Raw genomic sequence first — 22,066 nt, forward strand, 5'->3', positions numbered from 1 at the left:
GACATGTTTTTTCCACAGCTGAAAACACATAAAAATGTCAAATTCATTTGTCTCATCAGTGCTCTTCTCACTCACAAACTTTAAAAAGCTGTTCCTGTGCAGGGCTCGGGGACTTTACAGTAAAATGAGGCAGCTGGCAGACAGCAAAGTGGAAACTTAGCAAGGAGCTCCTCAGAGAGGTGGTACTTGAAAAGATGCACATCAGTCTTCCTAAAAATCCTGCTTTCTGACAAATTGACTCCAGCAGCCTCTGGCTGTTACCTGGCACCTCTGGAGCCACACTGGAACAAGGGGCTCAGCACACCCAGACCCTGGCAGGGACACCAAAGCCACCCTTCCCAGCAGGTGACAGCTGCACTGGCCCCAGGCAGCAGCAGGAGATTGGCTTTAGCTGCCCTTGCTCTGCTGCTCAAACAAGCAGGGGCTGCCAGGAGGCTTTGGGGGGAATGATGAACCAGGGGAGTTTTGATTTTAAATGATCCAGAGCTCCAGAAGATTCCAAAGGTAGAGAGCAGGAGTTACCTCTTCTACCTGCACCTGTACTACAGTAAATTTTCTATTAATTGTAGCTATTTAAAAACATTAATTAAAAAAATAATAAAGTTGTAACAGTTCAGAGACTCAATCTTCAACTTGCATTTTTAGGAAAAAAGTGAGGGGTAGGAAAACCATGACTCTTCGACATCACTAAGTCATTTATACAAATTAAATTAGACTAAGCTAACGAATAAATTAGATGAAGGAACAGCAACAAAAACCAAAAAAAGCCAAAACCAGAAAACTCCTGTAACAACTACAGCTTTTTGCAGAACTAAATTTTCAGAAAAGTCAGAAACCACCACCAATTGCTCCAACAGCTTCTTCGAAATAATAAAGAGGGATACACAGGAAGAGGGAGGAAGCAAGCAGAACTTTGGTACCAATACAGTTTGATTAAAAAATAAATAGAGAAAAAAACAGGAAAATATTCATTTGGCAATTGGACATTAATACATGAACAGAAAGCCTGCTGTGAATTACTTTTCACTTTTTAATCACATGGCCCAAGCTCCAGATGGGCTGGATGCCAAGTCATTTAAAAGCGTTCAAGTAACATGAATACACACCAGCATTTCATTTAACCTCACTCAGCTCCACTAAATGAAGTACCAGGGCTCTCAATCAGGCTTAATTGTTTTAAGAAATGTGCAAAACATCTCCAGCTCTGCTTCAGGACAGCAACAAGCCACTTGCACTCCTCAGCTATTTTTAGAAGTCATTATTTTGGAGAATGTATCTTTTAAGAGCATACTTACAGATTGTATATCTTGTAATGGTTTTTATGCTTTGAATCCAAAAACCTTCAAGAGAAGAAAAAAATGTATGCATGAATATACATTGAATAATATTGAACTTAATTTGCAACATCCTTAAAGCAGCACCAGCATGTGCAGTTCTGCAATCCCAGCCTGCAGTGCCCCAAAAATCAAGGAGGCAAACCTCACTCCTCCAAATAATCCAACAGCATTGATAACACCACTAATGTAACTAAGGGAAACAAGGTCTGACCTGAAACTGAAATATTTACTGTACATGGACCGACTTCCTGATTCCTAAAACACCTGCAGGTCACTGTAAGAAGCTCAGGAAGGCTTGGTTATTTTAAGCTGAAAGCACTGACCACACCAGGTATCTGGCAACACTTCCTATTTAATCACCTATGCCAAATATTTTGACACAAGGAAGAAAAGCAGGTAAAGTAACTCTTGTGTTCAGTTCCAGCCACAATCATTCACTTTAACCCCAGGTTTTTTATTATTTGCTACTGAAGTCTGTTCCCAGTGATATGCTGAGTTTTGGAAGGAAGACCACTACACTTTTTCACACTCATTTCATTTCCATGCTCACTTTGGAACACAAACTTCCCATACAAGCCTCGACGAGCCAAATTGCAAGCATGATTCATCAGAACTGCTGTGATTATATATGATGTGTCACCTGGCAATGTGCAAGAAGAAATAACATGCAAATGTTTACACTTAACATCATCAACAGTGTGTATCTGCACATCAGCCAGAAGGAATTTAATTAGCCATGACAGAACATGCTGTTCAAATTGAAAAGAAACACTAGCTGCTAAAATCCTGGAAAGCTCAAGCAAAAACAAGCTCTGGTTATCAGTCATAATATTCCAGAAGAACCTAGAACAGCTCTGTGGTTAAAGGCCCGCACTAAAATGAGAACAGATGTGAGTGCTCCTTATGAGTGAGAAACTCCAAGTGCAGCAGAAAAAAATTCCCAGACTGCCACTGGTGCCCCTGTTGGCAGCCTTGGAGAGCCTCAGGAAGATGGTGGACACGGGGATTTGTTCCAGGAGATGCTCCTGTTTGTTAATACACACCAGAGAGTGAGGAGAGCTGGCTCTGCTCTTCCACGAATATCCACACTGTGGAATATAAGCTTCCAGGCAAGGATGTTTTTAAGGACAAAAACCTCTCCAAGTGTCAGTCACAGGAGACAGCCAGCAGTGCAGGTTGTACTTCCATCCAGCATTAGCCTGGAATTTGTCAGGGTACCAGCTATTCAGAAAAAGCCCACTGCTGGATCCTGGCTCAATACCAGCTGCTGGGGAGCTCAAGCACCTTGGATTTCTGTAAAAAAAACACTTGGAAAAAAACTCCCCAATAAAAAGATGACTGGAGCAGATGAAGACTGCAACATGCAGAATGCTGCATGATCACATTTTATTCTTGTTTAAAAAGAGATGGCAACAAATGTAATAAGACTTAAGCATCCAGTTCCCTGAAGCCACTTAATTTACATCTCTGCTTATCTTAATTTGGCTGATGATGCTTTTAGGTGATCACTTCTCCTTTTGATCAGTGTTTATGGACAGCTTAATAATTATATAGGCATTCCAGTACCCAAATCTAATTTACACATATCTACCTACTCAACCACTAAAATGTATTTTCCTTCATCCAGAAGCTACTGAAATCAAGGCTGTGAATGGATAGAGGGCCTTCAAAGACTCCTGCCTATCAATATTTACTTACATTGTTCCCACATTAGATTAGATATTGGGAAGAAATTCTTGTCTGTGAGGGTGGGTAGGCCCTGGCACAGGGTGCCCAGAGCAGCTGTGGCTGCCCCTGGATCCCTGGCAGTGTTCAAGGCCAGGCTGGACAGGGCTTGGAGCAGCCTGGGACAGTGGAAGGTGTCCCTACTCATGGTAGGGCTGGAAGGAAATGAGCTTTAAATACCTTCCAACCTAAACCATTCTGTGATTTATCCAAAGTCCAGCCTTTGCTCTTAACCCACAGTTTTCAAAGGTGGAGTATCCAGGGAATGGATATTCCATCAGCTGGTAAAAAGGTGCCTCTGACTGCTGGGAAAGAAAACTGGCTGGAGAGGTGGAGTTTGTGGCTTGGGAATTCTTCCACTGTCCCAGGCTGCTCCAAGCCCCAAAGTCCAGCCTGGCCTTGGGCACTGCCAGGGATCCAGGGCAGCCACAGCTTCTCCAAGCAACGTTTTCCTGTGTGAACTAGAGAACACAACTTCCCCCTCTGTTCACAATCCAGGCACACACACACACACACACACACACCCAAGGAGTGTCTCCTGCCTGCTGCACTGACCCTCACTGATCTGCCCAGCCCTGGAGAAGTGATGACTTCTCACCAGGGCAGCAGAGAATGCAGGCACTGCACTTCCCCCAGCCAGCTCAGCTCCAGGCTCTGACACCCTCAGTGCTATTTGGGGATGGCGATTTTCGTCATGACAGTGGAACATGCAAAACCAACCCCCTGGAGCCCAGCTGAGTGCAGCTGTGCAGGGAGCCACTGCCTCCAGAGCACTGACTGTCGGGTGAGGCTGATGAGTCCTCCCAGGGGGAATGGAGGAGCTCAGCTCACCTCTGTCCCAACCTGGATGCAATCCCCATGGAGATTCCTGCAGCTCTAGTTCTGCCTGCCGACAACTGTAGAGTCAATGAATCTCAGAACAATTTGGGTGGGAAAAGACCTTAAAGTCCATCCACTCTCACCCCTGCCTGGCTCCAGCCCCATCAGAACTCAGTGGCCTCCTCTGGACTTGCTCCAAGAGTTCCACATCCTTCTCATGTTGGAGGCACCAGAATTCCAGGTGGGGTCTCACCTGAGCACAGGGGCAGAATCCCCCCATCCCCTGCTGCCCAGACTGGGGCTCAGCCCAGGGCACAGGGGGGTTCTGGGGCCCAGCTCCCACCCCCAGCACCCCCAGGTCCTTCTCCAGGGCTGCTCCAGCTGCTCATCCCCTGGATTGATCTGGGGGCTGTCCAGAGCCAGGTGTAGAACCTGCACTTCACTTTGCTGGACTCCATAAGGGTGGTGCAGGCTCAGCTCTCCAGCCTGTGCAGGAGCCTCTGGATCCATCCCTTCCCTCCAGCGTGTGACTGACACCCTCAGCTCAGGGTCACCACTGGATCTGCTGAGGGTGCCTCAATCCCACAGCCAGTGTCTCCCACAGAGCTACTGAGCTCGTGACTTCAAATGATCTCTAAAGCACCACGGCTTCACAAAAATCACAGCTTTGAATCCTAAAACCACAAACTTTTAGCAGTTCCTACCAAGTGTTTAGTTTTTAATGCAACCTCTCAAACTCTCCAGGTAGGGTTTTATCTAAATGAATTACAACAGTGTTCCTACGACACTCTCCACCTCTTCCTCAATTGCAGCCAGCAGTTCAGAGTAATGACTTCATCTGAAATTAAAAATGACAACCTATAGGGGCTTTTTTACCAACAGTAAAAGATTTATGTCATCTTTCTCCTTGTCCATAATTATTCAACATAAGCAAATGTAAAAGCCTTTATATAAAATAATTTATTTTTACATTTACTATTTAAAATGCATGTTTCAAATTTACTGTTTGAAACAAATGTTTACTACATTTACTATCTGAAATCAAAGTTTACTAATGAAACACTTAATTTATCAACTGAAGAAAGGATAAGGGCAAACTTAGCCTGAAATACCATCAGTTACCTGAGGAAACTCTTGACACTGAAGAGAGCCATTGGATTGATGTCTTTCTATAAGTAAATAACCTCTTTTCACTACATCACAACTTACTGAAATCAATTTTTCACTAAAAAAGCAGATTACATGCATTTGAGATCAACCCAGAAAAGCAGCCTGGCCATTTTTTGGTTTTTCCAACATTTTCCAGGATAGCTATTAAGGCAACATCTACAAGATGCAAAAAAACCTCGGCATTTCTACAAGTCAGAACAGACAGCCTTTCTTCAGCAGGACATAAATGAGCGTGGAAAAGATTATTCACAGTTTTATAAGTGAAGGAAAAGAAAAATAAAGCCTTACCTTACTACATCATCAATGTTGTTTCGGTACACTCCTTCAAGCCTCTCCGCAGGAAAGCCCATAGCAATTATGTTTGGATAAATATCTGAATATGCAAGTTATGGAAATATTTATAAAGCATGTGAAATGTCTACATAAGCATTAAATGGATATTAATCAAATGTTTAACTGTAACCAAATCTGAGCAACAGCTCAACAAACTGCATGCAATAGGTGGGAATGTGCAGATCTGAAAAGGATTCTATACCTTGCTTATAAAAATACCTCCAGCAATTACCCACTTCTGAACAAATATTCTTATTTCTTATTCTGAACTACCTGCAATTCACTTGCCAAAAGCAACCCAGGATAAAAGAATTTAAGAAAAGTACCTCTTAGCCAAAAAAATCAATGCTAAGGAAAAAGGGCAAATAAGAAATTTTCAAGTTTACATTTAGAGTTGATGTAGTAAAGAACTCGCAACTGCTAGAAAATTACTGGTATTTATTTTCCCTGTGGTGAAATGATATATGGATTTTTTTTTTTAACAGAGTTCCAGAAAAGAAAGTCCTCCCAAGTTTAAAGCATTATTAGAAATGATAATGTAGTGAAAAAGCTCAGCTGAAGAGTGAACCAGAAATGAAAGCAGCAGCTCAAAACAACCCATACCCTGCCACATTAACATACTCCTCCTCAAACTAATTTTAGCAGGAGCAAGAACAAAGCATATGTTTGAAGTTGGCCCTGCTTTAAAAAGGGGGGCTGGAGGAGGTGATTTCCAGAGGGCCCTCTCAACCTAAATTATCCCACCCTTTTAAGATTCCTTTTTATTTTCATGGTCAAAATATACCAAAGCTCCAAAGAATAATCACATCAGAATGGGAGACACTGCACTGGCTTCCAAGATACTAAACTTCCAGCTACTTGTGCACAAAGAAAAGCCTGAAGTAGGACACAAACTACTCTACTCCACCCTTGCAAAATTCCCACAAGTCCTCAAGAGCAGAGCAGCACAGACCAAGTTCTGCATTGACACCATTAACTGCAAGGCTTCAGAAAAACATTAGGAACTGAATACACGGAAATAATGTTTTGTACTCTTGAAAAAAAATTAGCATTTACTGTGCTGTAATCCAAGTATTAATAGACATTGGTCTGCTTAGGCCATTCAAAAGATCATTTGTACAGACAAAGAGAAAAATATGAAAAAGCTTTGGAGTAAGCCAAATAAATATTTGTGGCTGCTTTAAATACAGACACTGAAACAGGTTGTGTCTGGTTTCCAGTTTATTCTGTACTTGTCCAAACACTAAAAAAAACACATATTGGGGAAAAAAATCCAACCAAACATTAAAGTGCTTAACTTATAGAGCTTAGGATAACCTCAAATCACAAACTTTGAATTTCCCTCTGATCTATTTTACTCAGCAAGCAGTTCACACCTCTTTAATTAACAAAAGGTGTGACATAATTAGCAATGTCTTCACTGTTTTATCTGTTATTCCCTGCCATAAGCAGAAGAAACTGGTTCTATATTATATTAACTGTGAGTTACTGGGCTAATACACCCCATCACTCCCTCCTCCTTCCCAGTTTCAGCCTGATTCCTACCTACTCCCAGTTCCAGCATTTATCCTCCAAAGCCCATCCTTGTGCATCCTGCTCTGAGCAGCAGGGCTACACAAACCGTAAATTACCACAGCAAAATAATCCAGTATATCAATCTGCTTTCCACAGCACTTCTCATGGAAGACAAGCCCTCATGCTGGCAACAGGGGGAAAACAATTTAATTTTGACACATCAAAACAAAACTCAGTTTCAGCTGCAGCATCACCCGTGGGACAGATGCCCAAACTTCACCCAATTGTGAGTGACTTGCTCCCACTTCTATTTGCAAGCATGAGCTCTCCTACATTTGTTCAGGCACTGCAGCCCGTGGTTGATGTTCAGATGCTTCTCCTCTCTGAGGGGCTGAGACAGGAGACACTTTCCAGGATTCCCAGCTGGTGCAAGATGGGAGAGAGGCAGACACACCCCCTGAGCCAAGGGAACAGAACATCTTAACAGCAGTGTTCCCAGCCTGCTCACACACTGCTCCAAACACCAAAGCCTCCAAACACGCAGGCACAGGCAGATAAAAAGTTCCAAAATAACCGGGGCGCTCCCAGGCTGCTGGAATCGTGATTCCTGCTCAGCTCCTGGCTCCCCCTGCTCCTCCCTCTCCCTTGCTCAAAGGCACAGCTCCCGGCCATTCCTGCTCCCAACCTGCTGCACGACTGCCCACAGCATCCAGCAGGCTGGGAAAGCCCTCTAGGATCAGGAGTGCAGCCTCGGACTGAGCACCACCTTGGCAACCAGGAATCACTGGGATCACTTAGGCTGGTCCTGGCACTGGGTGGCACTTTAAGGACCCCTAAACCATGAGCTTTAAGGTCCCTTAAACCATTCCATGATTCTGTGACCATTACAATTATTTTTACATTTTAAATCAAATGTGGGAATTGCAAAAGGTGTTACCCAATATGCCAGTAAGGAAAGGCAATGACAAATACTTCATATGGGGAGGGAGAGAGAAATATGAATCTATTTACTGAGGCCACCTTAACATGAGGAAGAACACCTACCCTGGAGGGTAAGAGAGCACTGCCCAGGGAGGGTGTTGAGTTTCTCTCTCTAGAGACATCCCAAGCCCACCTGAAGTGCTCCTGTGTCAGCTGCTCCAGGTGACCCAGCCTGGAGAGGGAGTTAGACTGGATGACCTCCAGAGGTCCCTTCCAACCCCAACTATTCTGTGAGCCTGTGATGCTGATTCACTAAAAGCATTTTCTGTGATCTGAGGCTTTGCAACCTGACAGCACAAAAACCCAACTCAACTGTTGCTCAAAATTAAATATCCAACAGGGAGCCTCATGGGGAGGAAAGGGCTGTTTTTAGAAAAACACGGTAACTTTTTAAAACAGGCCAGCCAATGTCTCCCCCACCTAAATATAATCGTCCTGAAGCACCTCAGTGATTATCTCAAAGCATTAGACTGGAATGCAGCTCACAGCCACTGCTGACTCACCCTGGTGTCTGCACAGGGCTGGTGCCAAAGGACACGGCCCCAGCGACGCCCTTCCAGGCACCAGGCTCCCTCTGCTCCCAAGGAAAGCAGGGGCAGCAATCACAAACCCATTCTTACTGCTGACAAAGAGAATTTGGGGTCTTTTCAATACATGCTGACATAAATACTCCTGACAGCATGGTGAAGAGATGCAGAACCATCAAATATCCCGAGCTGGCAGGGACCCACAGGGATCATCCAGCCCAACCCTGGTCCTACACACACACCCCAATCCCACCCTGTGCATCCCTGAGAGCATTGTCCAAGTGCTCCCAGAGCTCTGGCAGCCTTGATGTGCTGCTTTGAAACTCCTGTGGTGGTTCAAACAATTAGAGAATGTCTTTGCTTTAGGGAGCATTAAGACAGAAGAACAGAATGGAATTGGTGCTGCTGTTTGCACAGATGAATTAAATCTCTGAGCAGAAACTGAAGTTTCATCACTTAAATGGAAAAGCTGTCATAAAGCCAACTTCTTCCACTCATCCTGTGAAAAGATACCCCATGATCTGCAGCAAGTGGAGGGTATGGTTGTTCCTGCATCCCTCCCAGCCTGTTTTTATGCCTATGCTGGGGAATGAAACTCCTCTTGAGGGACAGGGACAGCCCCTGATCAGGAGCAACCATCCACTGAACATCACCTTCAGCAGGCTCTGCTCTCACCAGCCAAGCACAACAGCTCACAGACACCCCTTTTCACACCTCACTTCATTTAGCATCAATTTCCAAAGCTCAAATTATGATATTCACTACCAAGAGGAGATTTCTTACACAGGAGCTTGGGAAGCTGGGCTTCCATTCAAAGGAAGAACTCTGAGTCATCATGAAATTGGTAACCATACTGCTAATTTTAGAAATCTGGGAGAACTGATCACTTAAAACGTGCAACAAGCTCATTATCAATTCCAAGCTTTTTTTTTTAAGACAGGAAAACAAAAATGGAAAATGTCTCCGTCATTTACTGAGGCTGTTCAACACATGCAAAACAAAGTCAACCAAAGTGGTGTAAGCACCAAAATTTCATAGGATCATAGGATATGCTAAGTTGGAAGGAACCCACAAGGATTTGAAATGGGTTTTCTAAAAAACATCAAATAAATCCCACCACATTTTGCCAAAGTAGCTCTTTCCTAAGATACTCATTCCCAAAAATTGTTCTAGCAGTTTTTAAAGTACTCATTCCTTTTGCAGTCTTGTAAACATGGAAGCTGGGATTTTAGTTAGTGCTGATAACAAAAAAAAAAAACAAATTACCATGGAAAGGCCCATGATCACAGAACCACAAATATCCTAAGCTAGAAGAGATCCCCAAGGATCATCCAGTCCAACCCCCGTTCCTGCACAGACCCCCCCAACAATCCCACCCTGGGCATCCCTGGAGCGCTGTCCCAAACCTGGAGCTCTGGCAGCCTCAGGGCTGTGCCCATTCCCTGGGGAGCCCGGGCAGTGCCAGCACCCTCTGGGGGAGAACCTTTCCCTGAAATCCACCCTAAACCTCCTCTGGCCCAGCTCCAGCTGCTCCCTGGGTCCTGTCCCAGAGAGCAGAGATGGGAGCTGCAGCCCCTGGTGAGTCTGACCTGAGTCTTCTACAGCTGAACAAACCCAGTGCCCCCAGCTGCTCCTCATGCAGCCCCTCCAGACCCTTCCCCACCCCTGTGTCCCTCCTTTGGTCACTCTCTGGCAGCTTTACACCTTTTCTGCACTCTAGTGCCCCATGACACACAAGGCAGAGCACCAGAACATCCTCCACTCAAGTTCTTATCACCAACTTCACAAGTGCACTTCCAAAGGAGCCAAGACAGCACTGTGCTGTGCCCAAGGAACCTTAAAATCACAACACCCAATTATCTGTTCAATCACCCAGTTCCACAATGATACTTTGTCAATACTGAAACCAGACCAATGCAAATAATCCATGTGCCACTGCAGAAATGCCGTTGCTCTAATGCTGCTCACAGGCTGAACAAAACACTCTCCTCAAAGCCTGAAATCATTCCCACATTGCTGAAGATGACAGTCTTTCCAGTTGCTATGAGAAAAATCCTGGATCATTATGCAAATCAGCTGTTATAATCACTTTCAAAAATAGCTGTCTATATATTCACATTATGCCAAAACCAAAGTTAAGAATATGCAGTGTACACTTGCAATTTTTTACATACATAGATATATATAAAAGTAAATTACTCATGTTGGTCCTGTATGATTTTGCTCACAAATTCAGACTTTTTCCTAATAATGGAAGGTGGCCAAAAAAGCATAGCAAAACATTTACCAATTCTTAATTCTTAAACAGTCACAAGGAAGCTGCAAAAACCAACAGCTGCAGCTTTTCCTGAAATGATCAACACTGTCAGTTCGGAACTGTAACATCATTAGAATGTCTGAGTGATTTTATGAAGTTCTGTATTTCCAAGTATTTAACCCCTGATCCTCACTCCACTCTTAAGGTGGCTATAACAGGAAAACAAAGAGCAAATGACCCCATCTCCTATTTTATAGGCAGGCCAGAGCATGCAGTGCTTCAGAATTTACACACAGCTTTTTAAACCCAACACTGAGAGAGGTTTTACATCAAAACACAAATGAAAAAGAACTTTAAAACTCGTAGCCCTTTTTAATGTTACAAATATTTATTATTTACAAGGGCCTGGAACAAAAGGAGAAGGGGGAACGGCTTCCCACTGACAGACAGAAGGTTTATATTGGATATTGGGAAGAAATCCTTCCCTGGGAGGGTGGGGAGGCCCTGGCAGAGGCTGCCCAGAGAAGCTGTGGCTGCCCCTGGCCTAAGCAGACCATGCCTGGCATGTCCAAGGCCAAGATGGACAGGGCTTGGAGAAACCTGGCATCATGGAAGGTGTCCCTGCCCATGGCAGGGGGTAGGACTGAGTGAGCTTTCAGGTTCCTTCCAGCCCAAACCATTTTGGGATTCTGCGAATCAAAGGCTTCAGGAAGACCAAGCAAGCATTAGATTTCATCTTTCTTTAGAAAGGAAATTTCCAAGAAGCTGAGTATTCCTGAAGCTGTGAATGATGGGGCTGTTCAAGTTGTGCTCTGGAGCTAAAAACCTTACTGCATACTCCGAACCTGACACCTGCAAATCAAACAACAGTCCATTTCTGCCAGCCCTCAGCTTCCAGCTCCCAATTTGGAATTTTACTGAACAAAGAACAGCCTTAAATCGAGGAATCTATAGCCTGAAAACAGCTTCACAACTGCCAGGAATGCTAATTTTCCCTTCCAGTCCAGGCTAGGGGAGGTTTGGCCTTGCTTTAATCTGCTCCCCACCAGCCCACTCCTCTTGTGCTGCCAGCTCTGCTCCGTGTCACCCTCACCCTCCTGCCTGCGAGGGGACCCAGCCACCAGCGCGGGGTGGCCAAGCTGTCACTGCCAAGTCCCGTTTGACAGCAAAGCCCAGCAGCAGAGGCACAGCTTGGCTCTGAAGCCTCCCCAGTTGCTTTGTTGTCTGAATTAGGCTGCAGGTTTCACAACTCTGGCTGCAGGAGCCATGTGAGGCGGTCTGGCGGCGCAGCTGGGCCGAAACGTTCGCCTGCTGACCTCCAGCCCTTTAACTCCAGCTTAAACAAGTCCACAGAGCAACAGCAAGGGAGAAAAAAAAACAGCACTGTTGTAAGTGTTCAACAGCTTGACAGCCTGAAGCTACGGGGGGAGTGTTACAAGAAGTGTCCACACTCCATCCTCAAACAGATTTAAGAGCCCTGACAAATGGCCAAGCTCTTATTAGTGCCATTTGCTTGACAGCATCCCAACAAAAAAGAAAATGACATAGGAAAATATACCCAGACAAATCTAGAAGACTTTCCTGACATACATGCTGTTTAAGCTGTACCCATGAATGCCTTTTTTATTTAACAGGCAGCATTTCTATTAGCCAGCATGAAATGCAAAATAAATGTAGTATTTTCTATGAGCCCGGATCATCAGGAAGTATAGAGGAAACGAACAGGAAGAAAGTTCTTCAGAGCAAAGGAGGATTCCTTGTAGCCAGCCAGCTGCACTTGTCAACTCTACCATCTGTGCCTCAAACAACAAGCAAAGGGACCAACTCAGATGTGGCTGAAACATTTTATCATTTAGAAGAAATGTGTTTAACCCCTTGTTGCTCCATATTCCAACAAGAGCACTTTTTTCCTCCAATTTTGTAGTTTTTTCAAGCTTTCAGCCTGCAATTTAAATGCAACAACCTAGATAAGGAATAACTGCAACTCCTTCATATCCAGGAGGCAAAGCTACACACATGAGGTCATGGGGCTGACTACAGGTCTGAAGGGGAACTGAAATTCCCACAGCATAAAGAAATAAATCAGAAGGTGCCTCAGGAGGATATACCAGGTAGTCTACATCCACGAGTCACTTCTGGACCTGCTCATTATATTGCATTTGGGAGTCATCCCAGAGCAAGAGTCTCTCCCTTCCTCTGTGAGGTGTAGTAAATGTGTCCAGGAACTCTCAGCCACGTGGAGGCTTTGCTGAAGAGCTAACAGGGTCACGTTAAGATTGGGGGAAAGAAAACCCACATACCTCACAGCATAAATAGAAAAAAATGGTTAACAAAGGCATGAAAGATGATGGCTGCTCTAGAGAACAGCTTGTACTGACAAGGCTGAGAAAAAGACACCTGAAACTTCCATTTTAAAATGGTCTAGAATCATAAATAAAGATACAAAAGCATGCAGAGTAAAGGAAACACAGGGTGGGATTGCTGGGGTGTCCTGTGCAAGGCCAAGAGATGGACTTTGATGATCTTTGTGAATCCCTTCCAACTCATGAAACCCCTCTAAAATAGCTGACCATGTTAAAGACACATGAAAATCTTCCCTTCCCAGTCACATAGAGCTAAGAGCAAACAGGAACATAATAAATGATTCATCAGACTCTGTGCTTTTGATACAAAGTTTGACAGAACCCTTCAGCTGTGAAGGCAGAGATTGGGCCTGAACTCCCTAATTCAACCCCAAATCCAGACCTACAATCCCAACAGATTTCCAGAGGGAAACATGCAGAGGTCCAATAAAGAAAGTTCTTTTGTTTCTGCTGACATTTTGGAAAGGCCACATCCCATCTTTCCATAGCCAGCCTGGCATCCCAACAAGCTGCATCAACACATGGTGGCTCGAGGATGATGGTGGAAAATCCCAGGATCACTGAGCTTGGAAAATCCTCTGGGACCATCAAATCCAACCTGTGACTGATTCCTCACCCTCTCACCCAAACCAGAGCCTTGGGTGCCACATCCAGGTGTGCACATGAGGCAAGACAGTGACTGAGTAGATCCCCTCCAGAGGAACCAATGCTGTGAGCAGCTGGACTACCACTTCTCAATTTGAGCTTTTAAGTGCCAAACTGACCTGTTTTAGCCATCAACCCAACTCAGTATGAGCTTTCAAGCAGAGCTGTGAGATGTCACCGTGTGCTCCCAGCACACCACCCCACTTTGCAGGATCTCCCTGAACCACCACTGTGTACTTAAGCATGTCCTAACCTCAAACACCCCCAGAAAAACACAGGAATTTTATTCAGTAAAGAGAAGCCAGAACAGAAGAGTCACTACTTTGATATTTACTGACAGGAAGTGAAAAATGGCTCAGACTCAACTTTTTGCAAGCCTGAAAGAACATCCAAAAACTTTCAGAGACAAGGGAATTTAAAATATCTGTGGAGCTTCAGGACAAATACAGCACACTAAAAACCTTCCTAGAACAGAAACTACAAAAAGTAGGGGTGGTATGGAATTATCAAACCTTAGTCTGTGAGAGGTGGATCAAGAGAAGATGAAAGGTGAGTGGCAAAACACGACACAAGAACATTCTAATAAACCATTAGTTGTAGAGTTGTGTTTGCACTGTATAGCCCCTCTTTTTATCTGTTTGCTTCATCCCAGCTTTCCCATCAGTACCTGTATGTCCATCAAACCCCAGCCCATCCCCCTGTCTCCTCTCAGGTGATGTTTCCATCACCTGCTGACCATTCCCCTTTGTCCAGAGCCTTCTCCCAGGGTCACCAGATAACTGGGCCCTGGCTGGGACTCCTCCCCCACCCCTCCTCAGTGGTCACTCTGAGGCAGGGGGGCAGGCCCCTGGTTCAGTGGAGTCCCATCTCCCAACAAGTTAAAAAAGATTTGTGCAAGGCTCAAAAGGAATTTGGTAGGGAAAATCAACTTTTTCGAGGTCTTTTAAAGGCAACCCTGTCCTCGGCAGAGTATGCCCCGGCAGATTTGCAGACTCTTTTCTCGTGTTTAATAACTCAGGCTGAGTTTTTGGTGTGGGAGTCTGCATGGATAAGGGAAATAAGGGACAAGTTGCCGGAGCTTTGGGTTAATCCAGAAACATCAGTAGACTCAGATGGGGCGATGCTCTCAATAAGCCACTTATGTGGGAATGAGGATTGGAATTCAGGTCAAAAACAGGCAGAAAAGTTACCAAGGGAAGCTTTGCTTCTGAGTGCAAAAGCAGCAGAGAAAGCATTTTTTAAACTGAAACCTAGTGGCCCCGTTGTTAATTATTTGTCAATTAAACAGAGCCTTTAGAATCTTTTGTAAGTTTTGTAGACCGACTGCATCGGGCGATAGATGCACAAGTGCCAGACGAGACGCTCCGGCAAGGAATAATTACCGTGATCGCGCAGCAGAATGCAAACGAGCCTTGCCAGAACGCCATCCTCAGCCTCCCCCTCGATCCTGACCCCACGCTACAAAACATGCTGGAGGTCTGGGCATGGAAAGTCTCCATCCCTGCAAAGAACATCAGGGAATTCTGCACGCCACTGAAAATGGTTTTTATTGCTGAAGCCTCCAGCATGGACACTGCACCACCGGCAGCCACAGCCACCCCACCTCGTCGCTTGCTGGGACCACCCCCAAAGGGACTGAAACAAGGAACACCATGTCTTCTGTGCAACCAGAAGGGACATTGGGCACACCAATGCCCAGTTAAAGACGAATTTTTACAGTTTAAAAATCAAAAACAGGGGCGAGGGATTCCTCACCAGGGGGGAGGTCCAAAAAACTAGGATGTCAGCGCAGTTCCTCCCTGCGTGCAGACACAAATGAGGTGGGACAAATACCCTCACTGGGGGGGGGGCAGTGACTCCCAGCACCCACCTGAGGACACAATCATTTATCAAATGTGACTTTACAAAATCAAATTAATCACCGAGGGGATGATGTGCCTTTTATTTCCAGGTTTTGGTTGGGTTGGGACCCTGACCATCCTAAACCTGTGCTTAACACCTGTTCTAATTCTTCTCCTTTCAGGCTGGCACTAACTGAGCCTTTGTATCTCAAGGACACAGATTGGCACTTCGACACAGTCAATACTAGGAACCCCGGGACCTGGAGAAACATCTGCAGTAGGTGTATCGTTATTGGGGACACTAAATACACACCAGTCGAGACAACCATTGCTCCTTGTTTAACTGACTCAGACCCAAAACAGTTCATAGTGTGGCTGCACTGCTTTCAACCCCCAGTGTTCATTCCCAAAGGACAGATTATAGCACAAGCTATTCCAGTGACTGGCCCACCAGTGCATCCAGAACATCTGTGGAAGCTGTCACCAAAGAAGATCCATAAGATCTGTCAAGCCCAGGTACTGGGAAAGGATCGCCCCAAAATTAGCTGTTATTTGTAGAAAGGGGGTGAATGTAAACACATGAATGGACTCCTAGACATGGGGGCAGATGTAACAATCATTCCTTCACGGAATTGGGAATTGCAGGAGGTGGGTGGCCACATTCAGGGTGTAGTAGGGGTACAATTGGCTAAGCAATCAAAAAACATTGAGAAATTTGAGGGCCAAATGGGCAGTTGGCACACCTACATCCATTTGTTTTAGATTACACAGAACCCCTGTGGGGGAGAGACCTGAGGGTCCAGTGGGGGGTCACAATTGACATCCTGACCCCCCAGGTTTTTCGGGCAGCGGTCACTAAGGAGCGTCCTACCCAGAAATTACATTGGCTATCTGATACTCCAGTCTGGGTAGAGCAGTGGCCGCTAAACAAAAAAAATTAAAGGTGCTCTGGAAGCTCATGGATGAGCAGCTAGCCAAAGGGAACAACCAAGAAACAACATCTCCCTGGAATTCCCCTGTCTTTGTAATTCAAAAACCTGGCAAGGACGAGTGGCGGCTCCCCCACGACCTCACAGAAATTAATAAAGTAATTGAAGATATGGGTCCTCACCAGCCAGGGATACCATCCCCCACAATGTTACCTCAAGATTGGAATCTGGCAGTTATTGATATTAAAAATTGTTTTTTCCAAATTCCTTTGCACCCTGATGATGCACCACGTTTTGCCTTCTCAGTTCTCTCTATCAATCGAGAAGCTCCAGCAGAGAGACACCACTGGAAAGTTCTTCCTCAGGGCATGAAATGCAGCCCGAGTATCTGTCAGTGGTATGTCTCCTCATTGCTGGCCCCAATCCGTGCAGCCAACGACGGCGTGATTATCCATCATTACATGGATGATATTTTAATTTGTGCCCCCAATGACGATCTACTTACACCACGTGCTTGAACTGACAACTAAGGCGTTGGTTGCTGCAGGGTTCGAGCTTCGGGAGGACAAAATTCAGAGGATGCCACCTTGCAGGTACCTGGGGCTGGAAATTGGCAAGAGGACCATTGTTCCACAAAAATTGGTAATTAAAAATAACATCAAAACTTTAGCAGATGTCCAGCAGCTGTGTGGCTCTTTAAACTGGGTAAGGCCCTGGCTGGGTATTACAAATGAAGACCTAGCCCCCCTTTTCAATTTATTGAAAGGGGCAGAGGAGCCTAGTTCTCCTAGGGTTCTTACCCCAGAGGCCAAAGCTGCACTGGAGAAAGTCCAGGAGGCAATGTCTGCCCGGCAGGTCCATAGATATGATCCAGACCTGCCCTTTAAATTTATAGTGCTGGGCAGACTGCCACACCTCCACAGAGTTATCTTTCAGTGGAGAGACACCCACAGGGAAAAAAAGGACCGGAAGGATCCTCTCTTAATTATAGAGTGGGTCTTTATAAGTCATCAAAGGGCCAAAAGAATGACACGGCCACAGGAGCTGGTAGCAGATTGATCCGCAAGGCCAGAGCCAGGATCAGGGAGCTGGCTGGATGTGACTTTGATTACATTCACATTCCTTTAAAATTAGAATCGGGCCAATTTACCAAAGCAATGTTAGAACACTTATTACAGGAAAATCAGGCCCTACAATTTGCTCTAGACAGCTACACTGGTCAAATTTCTGTTTTGAGACCAGCCCACAAAATTTTTAATCTGGATGTTTAATTCACATTGTCAACAAAAATTATTCAAAGTAAAAAACCTTTAAAAGCTCTGACTGTTTTTACAGATGCGTCCAGAGGGTCCCACAAATCCGTGGTGACCTGGAAAAATCCTGAGACTCAGCAGTGGGAGTCAGATATTACTGAGGTGGTAGGCTCACCTCAGGTAGCTGAGTTGGCCGCAGTTGTCAGAGCTTTTGAGAGATTTTCTGAACCTTTTAATCTGGTCACTGATTCGGCATATGTAGCAGGTGTAGTGTCTAGAGCTCAAGATGCAATTTTGCAGGGGGTTTCTAACACTGCTTTGCACAACTTGCTCTCCAAGCTGATAAGATTAAGTCTCCCACCAAGAGCAACTCTTCTATGTGATGCACATCAGGTCACATACCGACCTGCTGGGGTTCCTGGCAGAGGGTAATAGGCATGCTGATTCCCTTGCAGCTGCCCCTGTGCAGATGGCTCTGCTCCCAGACAAATTCCAGCAGGCAAAAATTAGCCACCAGCTCTACCATCAGAATGCACCGGGCCTGGTGAGACAATTCCAGCTCACCTGTGACCAGGCCCAGGCCATTGTAGCCACTTGCCCTTCCTGTAAGTCGCTCCCAATGCCATCTGTGAGTGCAGGGGCTAACCCCAGAGGGCTGAGAAGCTGCGAGTTGTGGCAGATTTAGGTATGCTCATGTCTCTGTGGATACTTTCTCTGGTGCTGTCTTTGCTTCTGCCCACGCAGGGGAGAGAGCAGCTGATGCTGAGAAACACCTGATACAGGCTTTCTCCACACTGGACGTCCCTAAAGGTATCAAAACAGACAATGCCCCAGTGTATACCTCCAAGAACCTCGGGAGCTTCCTGCAGCAACGGGGAACAGAACATAGGACTGGTATCCCCTATTCCCCATCAGGTCAAGCTGTGGTGGAGCGGACCCACCAGAGCTTAAAGCGAGTTCTCAGGCAGCAACAACCAGTGATAAAGGTGGAGTCCCCCCAGGTCCGGCTTGCTAGGGCACTTTTTACAATCAATTTTCTGAACTGCTCCTTTGAAAACCTAAACCCTCCAATCATCCGGCATTTTCACACATACCCAGACGCTAAATTCAAAGAGAAACCTCCTGTCATGATAAAAAACCCAGAAACATGGCAGCAGGAGGGACCCTATGATTTAGTAGCCTGGGGGCGTGGGTATGCTTGTGTGTCCACACCCTCAGGCCTGAGGTGGGTCCCCTCAAAATTTGTGAGACCACACATCCCTAAAGTACAACCTGTGATTGTCAGTCCTCAGGTGGAGAATGCAGCTCTGAGAAGGCGGCGGAAATCATCCCTTTCAGATTCATCCTCTCTCTCCAGCTCCCTCAGTTCTCTGTTCCCTTTTGATTTAGACCTCCCCTACCTAAATGATTAATTTGTATCACAGTTATTTTACAGAAATCATTGTCACCTGGATCCAACCTGCGATGCTGCTGAGTAAAGGCCTCATCCTCCTCATCCTGCTCACCATTTCACCACCCCAGCTGGCATGGATTGTCCCTCAGCCCAAGGCCAATGTGTAGGCCACATTAGCTAAATCAGGATCACATTTGCCTGTCCACATCCTCTGCATCTGACCATCTCCTATCCTGCCTTGTGGGGATCCCATACCAAATAAACGAATTCCTTTTCACCTTCCCCAAACCCACTTCCACCCCTGGCAAAGAAACCCGCTCATTCATCACCTACCAACCAGACGCATGCAGGAGGTGGGTCAAACTGCTCCCCATAATGGACAAAAGCCCTGAAGAATTAGATTTACTTGGTTCCTCCCCTGCTTCTACCTGTGTGCATTTCTCAGTCACCCCTGATCCCCAAGACCGCCTTGCCATTGAGATCAGGCAGACCACCACTGAGTACACCGCAGAGGAATGGTGCCAGAGGGTAATACATGTCCCCATGTACTCCACCCCTGATAACAAACCTCACTCCCTACCCAGAGGTACCTTCCTCATCTGCGGCCAGCGAGCTTGGGCAGGCATCCCCCCTCACCTGATCCGAGGTCCCTGTGAGCCTGTTTACACCTAACAAAACTCAAATTTCACATTGGCAAAATCTAAACAAAACCTATCAATTGGCACGCCAAAAAAGGGACACTGACCTTGAGAATTGGAATCAAAATTGTGACTCTCAGGTTACCCATTGGTCCACATCAAAAAACATAGCTGCCATTGCACTTTTGCCCTGGGTAGCTATGGCAAACACAGTCAGGGAATTGGCACACCTCGAGTGCTGGGTTGCTAAGCAGGCCAATTTTACTTCAAAGGCCCTAGCTGACCTCCTATCAGATGAGGAAATAACGAGGCAGGCCACCCTCCAAAACCGGGCTGCAATCGATTTCCTTTTACTCCTTCACAATCACCGCTGTGAGGAGTTTGCAGGACTTTAAGTTCACGGGCTGAGGACATACATGACACGATACAAAGATGCAGAGCCTGATAGAAGACCTAAAGAGAGAATCGTCAGACTGGCTGGGGTCTCTTTTTCAAGGCTGGAGTCTCTCAGGTTGGATCAAGTCACTAATTCAAACTGGACTGTTACTTGTACTGCTTCTTATTGGGCTTGTCGTGGGTTTTAGTGTTGTAAAGGGACTTACTCTGAAAGCTCTGAACTCCACCATCTCAGTTAATAGAGCACATCTCTATTATGGGCTCTATTCATTCCATCAATGAAGATGAGCATCCCAGCCCAGAAGAAGAGCCTCTGAATCAAGATCCTTGAAGATCATATGGACTCAGAGACAACCCCTGTTTAAGCCATTTTTATTTTTTTATAACTGAAGGGAGATGTAGAGTTGTGTTTGCACTGTATATCCCCTCTTTGTATCTGTTTGGTTCATCCCAGCTTTCCCATCAGTACCTGTATGTCCATCAAACCCCAACCCATGCCCCTGTCTCCTCCCAGGTGATGTGTCCATCACCTGCTGACCACTCTCCTTTGTCCAGACCCTTCTGGCAGGGTCACCAGGTAACTGGACCCTGGCTGGGACTCCTCCCTCACCCCCTCCTCAGTGGTCACTCTGAGGCCTGGCCCCCCGAGAGCCACTCCATGTCCTTCCCCCATGGGCTGCTCGGGTTTCCCACCCCCTATACCTGGCCGGTCTGGGTGGGGACTCAGCCTCTCTTGCTCGGGACTCCTTCGAGGTGACATTAAACTTTGGAACTAATCCTGAAGGGAGAGTGCCTCTTTCTTCGCTTGTGGGACCAGCTCATCTTTGGACTCACGTGGGGCTTCTCCAGGCCCTCTGGGATTCAAGGAGAAGCTCCTTCCCTCTGCCCACCTCACCCCACTGCCCAGCTGGCCGGGCTCCACAGGGGATCTGACCCGTGGATTTGAGGGGGAGATGCAGCAATTAGTCAAACAGTAAGCCCCAAGTAGATAATTTTATCTGAATGAGATCTGGTGTTTCCCTCATCCAAATGTTAGCATAAAAAAGGACATTACTTCTCTAACTCACCCACACAAGAAATAAAAGAACATAAAATACACAACTCTTCAGTTGCAGCCCTATATATACCCAGGCAATGCAATGAATTAAGCAGAGGCCTCTAAGAAAATTAATCATGCAATTAAAAGCTATTATACTACAGCTCCACAAAGGCAGAATTAAGTTTATAAAGACGTTTCTTAAGCACTTCACTACAAAAAACTGGATATTAAGCAGTTTTTCTGCACTGCTGCACGCTGGGGCTGTGGAGCTGGAGTTCATCTTTAAAGGGAACAATGCCAGCTTTTGCAATAGTCATCATCCCAAACACAGAGCAGTTGAGTTTAATTTTTTTAGCTGCACAGTCAATTACCATTTGAATCACAGAGCCACCACTTGAGCTACATTGCCTAAGAATCGTTATTAAGATAACCTAGATTTATGCAGCATGATACAGGGCCTAATTGCACAATTATTTACTTCCATTCTACAAAAATGCCTTTTTTTTTTTTTCCAGGGCCTCACAGGCAAGACAGCAAATGAGGGAGATGACGACAGGAGCGAAGAGGATGCTGGCTTGAATTAGAAATTGGAACAAGGATTTGTTTACATCTGAAATATCAACCTGGGCCTAAGACACATCCAAAAACTAACAGAACCCAAAGGAGAGTCAACCACCCACAAATAATCCATGTTTCAGGAGACATCCTGCTCTACAGGGCCACACATTTCCATATAAATTCCCAGAAATCACCATTGCAGTAACTCACAGGAAAGCACAAACTTCCACAGCTTTAATCCCAAAAAACCTTCACCCAAGTGCCAGATCAAAGGAGCCCACATCTCCCCTAGGATTTAAGATGAGGCACAGGGCGTATCCAGGAATTACTGTACACAACTCCAAGCT

General features: G+C 45.7%; 1 protein-coding gene and 1 long non-coding RNA gene across 3 annotated transcripts in view; one reads left to right on the forward strand and one right to left on the reverse strand.

Moving 5' to 3' along the window:
• Positions 1-22,066, reverse strand: part of PTEN (phosphatase and tensin homolog) — a 54,902-nt gene that overhangs the window by 26,607 nt on the left and 6,229 nt on the right. Inside the window, exons 2-3 of the mRNA XM_030275735.4 lie at positions 5,340-5,424; positions 1,296-1,340 (exon numbers count right to left, since the gene is read on the reverse strand). Coding sequence (XP_030131595.1) covers positions 1,296-1,340; positions 5,340-5,424 — 130 coding nt within the window. The remainder of the gene's footprint in view (positions 1-1,295; positions 1,341-5,339; positions 5,425-22,066) is intronic.
• The window catches only part of LOC140684419 (uncharacterized), a 58,502-nt gene that overhangs the window by 11,526 nt on the left and 24,910 nt on the right, over positions 1-22,066 (forward strand). The window contains exon 1 of one of the 2 annotated variants that reach the window (XR_012056660.1): positions 3,093-3,106. The exons of the other annotated variant lie outside the window; for it this stretch is intronic. This is a non-coding gene — a long non-coding RNA (uncharacterized lncRNA). Of the gene's footprint in view, positions 1-3,092; positions 3,107-22,066 lie in introns of those variants that run through there. 2 annotated transcript variants of the gene reach the window in all.

The sequence above is a fragment of the Taeniopygia guttata genome, chromosome 6 (genome assembly GCF_048771995.1).
Source record: "Taeniopygia guttata chromosome 6, bTaeGut7.mat, whole genome shotgun sequence".
NCBI lineage: Eukaryota > Metazoa > Chordata > Aves > Passeriformes > Estrildidae > Taeniopygia > Taeniopygia guttata.